The sequence below is a fragment of the Lygodium microphyllum genome, chromosome 16 (genome assembly GCF_053477565.2).
Source record: "Lygodium microphyllum isolate KBCC chromosome 16, Lygodium_microphyllum_v1.1.10, whole genome shotgun sequence".
NCBI classification, from domain to species: domain Eukaryota; kingdom Viridiplantae; phylum Streptophyta; class Polypodiopsida; order Schizaeales; family Lygodiaceae; genus Lygodium; species Lygodium microphyllum.
The window spans coordinates 33295684-33303582 of record NC_141150.1 but is presented as its reverse complement, the minus strand read 5'-3'; the positions used below and the strand labels follow the sequence as shown (position 1 = coordinate 33303582).

Below are 7899 nucleotides of genomic sequence, written 5' to 3'. Positions count from 1 at the left end.
CGTCGAGGACACGAAGGAAAGCGACACGGCCATTAAACATCTTTGACTATGGACTTTGGATGTTCTTCTTTGACCGCGTCAGGAGGACTAATTATTAAAGGCGTGGTTTATTCTGGGCAGACTCCGAAGGGCGCGCTTCTCTCTCTCTCTCTCTCATATATATTAGGCTATTGCACTCGTACACACACGCACCGGCTCCCACCTCCTCTCTCTCTCTCTCTCTCTCTCTCTCTCTCTCTCTCACATTTTCTGTGGGTTTAGCTCACGGATCATATATACAGCAGTGTTTATCTCTATATCATCATCGAGCGCATACTCTCTCTCTCTCTCTCTCTCTCTCTCTCTCTCTCTCCTATACATATATATCATCCAAAGACTGGTCTCGCTCGATATAGCCTCTCCCATAACCTGTGATCTGTCCCTCACCCATCAATCAAAGCCTTACCATATATTACTCGCCATGGGTAACGCCATATTCTCCTGTGGCTTATCGACCTCCTCCAGCTGCTATCCCTGCACAGTCAAGCTCATCCATTCCAACGGCATGGTGGACGAATTCTACAGACCCGTCACCGTCGGGGAGCTCACGGTGGACTACCCGAACCACTTCATCTGCCACGCCCAGGACCTGGCCCAGCTGCAGGACATGGCGCCCATGCAGGAGCTGGAGGAGATGGAGCTCGGGGAGGTCTACTTCCTGCTGCCGCGCAGCTCCCTGCAGGACGCGCCCCTCACGCGCCAGGACGTGGTCGCCCTCCTGTCCAAGGCCCGGGTCGCGCGACAGGCCAGCAGCTACCGAGAGCTGCAGCACAAGATGATGATGATGCCGCCGCCGATGCCAACTCAAACGCCATCGCCAGGATCAAGGCCTTATGATGATCATCAAATCGATAGGCCGGAGCAATTTACCAAAGAAGATCGTGACCATGCAGGTCCGCAAATCACAACCCTTGTCTATCGGGAGCTTCTCCAGAAGGTTATCGAAGAGTCGCGGCTGCAGGCCGCTTCTCGTCGCGTCGTGAATCCGAGAACCGAACAATCGCCCAAGAGTGGATCTAGCACAGAGCTCCATCTTGCTTATGCAAGGCATCTGTTGGCAAAGAGCTGCGCGCGCTCGTGGAGGCCTGCGCTGGATACCATCGAAGAGGGAAGCTTTGCAGTCAATTAGTTTCTATAAGAGGTTATCAAATTGCCATCGTATAATCCTCTTGTCCCCTCGCAGTAAGAGCGTCATATTCCCTCATCAGATCCCCATCCAAAGATCCCCATCCAAGAGGATCATATACTAGCCATGATCCCTTCCAAAATGCCAAGGGGATTCCAAGAGAGTATCTTCCCTTCTCTACATTTGGGGACATTCTTTCAAATCCCACATGGATGGATGTTCAAGCTTTAGGGACTTTGTTGTGCTTTATGCCTTATGGGGATCAAAACACTCGAAGGTTGTCACAAGTGCTAGAAGGACATTCTCCTTGAGCTCACAATTGATGGACATACATGCTCCCATTGACCATGTTTCAACAAGCAACACTCAAAGGATATGTTCAAAAGGCACTATGTTTGTTGATGATGTGTAAATAGTCAAGATTCTCAACAGAATTCAATGTACGAAGGATTACCTCACTTATAAGTTCTCACAATGTCTCAAGTATCTACTTCATTCTTGTACAAGTTTGAATAGATGATTGATTAAAATCTACAAATGTTTGTTATAGATATAATTTGATGTTATTTGATTAAAACCTCTAGCTAGATGTCTATTACCAATATAATTGATGTTTGATCAAAATCTATAGATGTTTGATTAAAATCTGTAGATGTCTATTGCCAATATAATTAAGGTTGTTTGCCTATGTAGGACACTTGTCTAAGCATATTGTGAAGCAATTACACTATGTTGCAACCCCTTTATGTGAAATGAGTGCATGTGACTTCATGATCCCAAAAAACACCTTTAGTGGTTAATCTCTATACTCGTGAATATATGAATTATGAACCTTTCTTTTTGCTTATATTATTTCATTTGGTTTGTGAAGGAGAATGAAAAATATTAGGGACTATGCAAGTGTATAGCCGAAGGATCCTATTTTAACATTGTCTCTTATCTTGCCTTACCTATCTCTAGGGTGGCCATCCCCCACATGCATGTTTTGCTTCCTCTAAAACTCTACCTATTTCCACAAGGTCAGACATTTAGTTCCAATACTAGATTCATCAAATTATGGTGTACTAGAAGAGATAACATATGAACAATTTGTACAATACAAAATCCATTATTTTATTCATCCACTTAAATTTCAAATGTATTCATTAATTAATTTGAGGGAAAAATCTTCAGGTGTCTAAGTGTATGTGTTTGTTATTTTGTATAGCTGCATGTGGCATTTGCCATGCATGGTTACTCCACATGAAGTGTAAATATCTAAGCCATTAAGAGCTTTAAGCTTATACACTTTAAGAGTTTCATACAATTTTCATTTTGATGAAAAGAGTCACCTCCTTTTATAACACTAAGATTTCATTCCCATGAATATGAATTGGGCATTTAGTTTATTGTTTATGACACTTATTTTTCATAGTCATACAAATTTGAAGGATTAAGAGTGTCTCTTTTAGGAATTACAATGGTCCCATTTTTCATATATGTCTTTCTATGGGCATGCTCCAAAACTTTATTCCTCAAGGTGATGCTCACTAACGCATACTTGCGACCTTTGACTCATTCATAAATAATTGAATTTAGCTTACCATTAAGTTCCATAAACAAATTGTCAAAAGGTAAGAAATCCAAATAAACCAATGAATAGAAGACAAAGGGGCTTTACAAATCATCCATTTCCACTTATACAAATTGATTGCTACCACTTATAATTGCTTTAGATAAAAAATTGATGTTGATGGTTTCTATATTGTATGGAAGAAGAAACATTTTGTGTCTCATGATCTAGCACAAACTTTCATCTACTATATTAATGAAATGATCTATGAAGAGTACATAAACGCTAACTCTTTCATCCTTGCATAAAACAGTGCAATCCTTATCACTACAACAAAAAGGCTCCATAGACATGCTTGTAGACGCAATATTTGAATTGTGAAAAAAAAAGTCGGGCGCATTTATTAACGCGTCTATTTTTGCGTCTACAAAATCGCGTCTAAAAGCGCGTTTATAGGCAGAAGTAGATGCACATTTATAAAAAAAAGTGGATATATTCATATTGTGCATCTATACACTCGTGTATCTACGCGTCTAACACCACGTTTACTCTAAAATTTTTTGACGAGAATAGACGCACATTTATCTTGCAATTTAGACGCGTTGATAGACGCGCAAAACAGAGGTATGAAAAAAAAACCAGAGAGCATGTTTGGTTTTTTCCCCCCCCATCAACATCAAATTGTATACTTAGGGAAAACAGAGAAAGATTATTTCGAAGATTGGATACTGAAAACAAAACAATGTATGTAGCACACAAAATTTTATATATATAGATGAAACGTTTTTACATTATGAGTTCTAGTGCTTGTGACGTCATGATCGCAAGCACTAACTGAAAGTAATACATATCAAAAATAAAAATTACAAGCCAAGGGGAGGCATGCATGCATGGGGCTTCTCTATATCTCCTCAGAAGAGGCATCATCATCGCTACCACCACCGCTGCTTGTGCCGCTGCCGTTGCCGCCACCACTACTGCTAGTCCCCCCTTCGCTATCCTCAACTGCATCAGGGTTCGCCTACACAAAGGATTAAAGTATATAAATACCATTACAAACAATAAATCATATTGATCTATACTTTTCATGTAAAAAATAAAACATACCTCTTCTGGTGGTGGAATCCTCATGGCGCAATTATATTGCTCCTCTGTGATGAGTCCCTCCTCATAGAAATGCTGCCAAGTGGACGCCCGGTTATGACCTCGATGGTAGCCTACCTCTCTAGGAGTAGGCATCCTACCAACGATATGGAACTACAAAACAATTTGAACATACAACGTATTAAAACACACTACATAATGAAGTGAAACAAATTACAAAATTTAATTTAAAAAAATAAATCAAATAATACTTACAAACTCAATCTCCCATGACTCCCTGCCACCTGATCCATAATGCGACGATCCCATGGTTGCCATCTGGATACGTCGCGCCTCTGCATGCTGGCGACTTGTCATTTTCTCCGTTGCTCTCTTCTTGGCCTCTTTCCACTCCTTGCGGTGGCAATTGGGTGGTTGGCCATTTCCAGGGCGCCCCTACTCTTGTCTCCGCAATGACTCCTTGGCGCGTGTCATAAGGTGAGACCTCTTGTTATGAAGCACGTCTCTCACCTTTGACCATCCCCAATCATCTGAGAATCGTGAATTCTCGGGATTAGGGTACCTTTTATGTACTTGCCACAAACCATTTTTTTGGTGCTTGAAGGGAATCATGCAATCTTTGTATGTGGCATGCACGACACTCCTCAAGTAGGCTATCACTTCCCTCCCCTCGAAGTCATGCAAGATACCACCAACATCAGTGATAGAGTAGTACATTTGTGGAGACTCACCTCTCTCATTTTCCGGTGAGGGTGATCAAGAGCCACCACCTAGGCAACCCCCACAAAGCCCTCGACCTCCTCGTCCTCCCGCACCACTCTCCCTCCTCCCTCGACGTGCACTACCCTCTACCTCACTTGATATACGTGCCTCTGCAGATGTACGTGCTTCGGCCGATCCATGTACCTCAGCTGATCCCTGTGTAGGCAAAGATGTGATAGGTGTCCCAGACATCACACTGAAAACGTCATTTGCAGTGGGAGGGCGACCAAGATAATTGGTCTTCTCCCCCATGAATTGCTCCTTGTTGAATGGGGTGCTGGAGGATCCAGGATTCCACATCTACACAAAAAAAATCATATTACCCTGTGTAGATGAAATATATTACATACAGCGTCTATACCTGCGTCTCTGTGCGCGTCTATACCTACGTCTCTGTGAGAGTCTATTAGCGCGTGTATCATCGCGTGTACACTGCAGAGCACACGCGCCTGCACACACGCTCAAAGACGCACCCCCAAAGAAACGTTTTCCGCGTCTATATCTGCGTCTACACCGAGATGTAGACGCGCTATCAGACACGCTTGGTCGAATGATATTAGCAGACGACCGCCATTATTGATTTACAAAGTGCAATACATAATGAAATCACAAATCCTAAATACACAGACAGAGGAGAGAGAGAGAGAAAGAGAGAGAGAGAGAGAGAGAGAGAGAGAGAGAGAGAGAGAGAGAGAGAGAGAGAGAGAGAGAGAGAGAGAGAGAGAGAGAGAGAGAGAGAGAGAGACTCACCTTGGGTGTTTGGTGTGGCGGGTGGTAGCGCTTCTTCCTTCTCCTTCTTCCTCTTCTTGGTAAGTTACCCTCCCTTGATGCTTGCTTCCTTGCTTTTGCTGCTTCTTCTTGTTCTCCTCTCTCTTGTTCTCTCTTTCTTCCTCTCCTCGGCTTTCCTTTTTCCCTTCTTGTGTGTTTGAAATGAAAGAAGAGGTGAGTCATGAGGAGGTGAGGCATGAAAAGACTAGGTGAGGCATGAAGAGACTGCATGTCAGCTAAACTCAAGCTTTAGAACCGCAAAAAATGTAGGAAAGGAAAGGCGTAGTTTGAAAAGAAATGATTTAAGTATGATTTGAATTTTGACGTGTGCATCTATTTTTGCATGTATAAGCGCGTCTATTTGCGCGGATATATAGACAAAAAACTTGTGTCTATTTATACGCACAATTAGACGCGCGTATAGACGCTGTGATAGACGCGCCCGACTTTGCGCATCTAGCATGCGCGTCTATGCCTCGTTTCTGTTGTAGTGTATGTTCAAAGGTCTCGAAAGGGTTGATATCTCTGCATCCTTTTCATTCAAGTGACTTTAAATTCTGTCATAAACAACCCCCATATGCTTATTGAGCCACACACATGCTATAGCATTAAAAAATTGAACAATGTTCTAGATGTCCTTGGGCATCTAGAACACTTGAGCAATGTTCTAGATATCATTGGGCATCCCATTTAATACAAGGTGCACTCTTGTCCTAGTTTCTTAAGAGTGTTCAAAAGATCATTCAATGGCTTCAATCCTCTTTGCATAGTGAATATATGTTTTCTTTTCATTCCTTTCAACTTGTAGCATTTAGCTAACATATATATTACATAACCCTTTACTTTTCTATTGATTAATAAAAGTAATGTTAAGCCATTTTTATGGCTTTTACTTGGCTTCTCTAGATCTTTTTTAATTCATCAACAAATGTTATAAAATACACATGCATGTATCTATGAATGAAACCTTTTGCATTGCTAATCTTGGGGATAATTAGTACATTGGATTACTTTGTAAATTACATAAATTCTAAATGGATATTATCCATTGATGTGTTGAAGGAACTTATTGAGAACTTACTACATTTTTTATGTTTTGTAAAGATGTGATCTTTGAATGTGCTACAAGGAATGCATCAAGGGGTTGAACTCACACATGCATGTATACACCCACACACTCAAACCAGTTATTCTATAGCTTATTCTATTTCTAGACTTAATATGAGAGAGAGAGAGAGAGAGAGAGAGAGAGAGAGAGAGAGAGAGAGAGAGAGAGAGAGAGAGAGAGAGAGAGAGAGAGAGAGAGAGAGAGAGAGAGAGAGAGAGAGAGAGAGAGAGAGAGAGAGAGAGAGATTACTTCCTACCAAATAGAGTGAAAAAACTCACATGATGGGAGGACTTGCTTGAACAAGTACACGAAGCACAGAAAAGATGCAAGGAAGGTTCACTCAAATACAAAAGAAGATAGATGGAGGCTAGAATATTTTCTCACTATACTTATTTTCTTTCTTCTCATGCACTATATTGCTATAATGTACAATAAGTGTCGACAAGATATACCATAAAGCAAAGTGATTTGAGAGAGTGATCTACTAGGTCAACCAATGTGTAAATCATTATAGTATTTGAGTAGTACTATATGTATACTAGAGATAAGGAGATATACCTGAGTAAATACAATAAATGATGAGGTAGTGGTCATATGAAGGCCATTATAACCAAAAAGATGCTAAGTATAGACATACAAACCTATCTAGACATGTGATATAACATCAGTGTGCATACTACTGAGCTTGCCATTGCAACATCCCCCTCAATCTCAATTATATCCTTACAAATTAAACATCGTCTTCAAGACAGAAGGAAGAAAAAAATGGGCATTTATTTTTCAAGAAACATATGATAAATGCTATTATAAGAAAGGAGACTTGCGATGATGCACGGTATGTTTATTTATGTGTATCTAATCATATGACCAACCATATTAAATTGTTTGGAGAGATGTAGGATTTACAAAGTTCAAGTTATGTAGAGATAGGTGATGGTTCGTATCTTTTGATTTCACATATTGGAAAAGTTTCCTTCTCCTTGCACAATGGTCAGACAAAGTATTTGTCCAATGTTTTATATGTGCCATCCCACAAAGAAGTTGGTATCTGTTGGTCAAATAGTAGAGCAAGGGATGCAAGTTAGATTTAATGCAAAGGGTTGTTGTATTGAAGACTTCAACAATAACTACAAGTTGGTTGCAAAAGGAAGGAGAGTTGGTAGTATGTTTATTTTGGATGTTGGAATTTTTGTTATAAATGCCACTATGTATGCGAAAGGCTAAGATGTGGTTGCAGACATTCAAATATGACACAAATGCATTAGACATGCAAATTTGCAAAGATTGAAATTAATGCAATCGAAAGGTTTGGTTATGGATTCACCTACAATCAAAGTTATAGAATTACATAGAGTTTGCGAAGCATGTCAATTTGGGAAGTAGGCAAGGGAGCCAGTTTTGCACGATAGAGATGTAAGCAAGAATATAATTGATGTGGTG

The 7899-nt window shown here is 40.6% G+C and overlaps 1 protein-coding gene across 1 annotated transcript; it reads left to right on the top strand.

Annotated features, from left to right (window-relative positions):
• Window positions 1-217: 217 nt before the first annotated feature.
• On the top strand, window positions 218-1644 carry LOC148022676 (uncharacterized). The gene has a single exon (XM_087695111.1). The coding sequence runs from the start codon at window positions 461-463 to the stop codon at window positions 1166-1168; it is 708 nt and encodes a 235-aa protein (XP_087551237.1). The 5' UTR covers window positions 218-460; the 3' UTR covers window positions 1169-1644.
• The last annotated feature ends 6255 nt before the right edge of the window (window positions 1645-7899 follow it).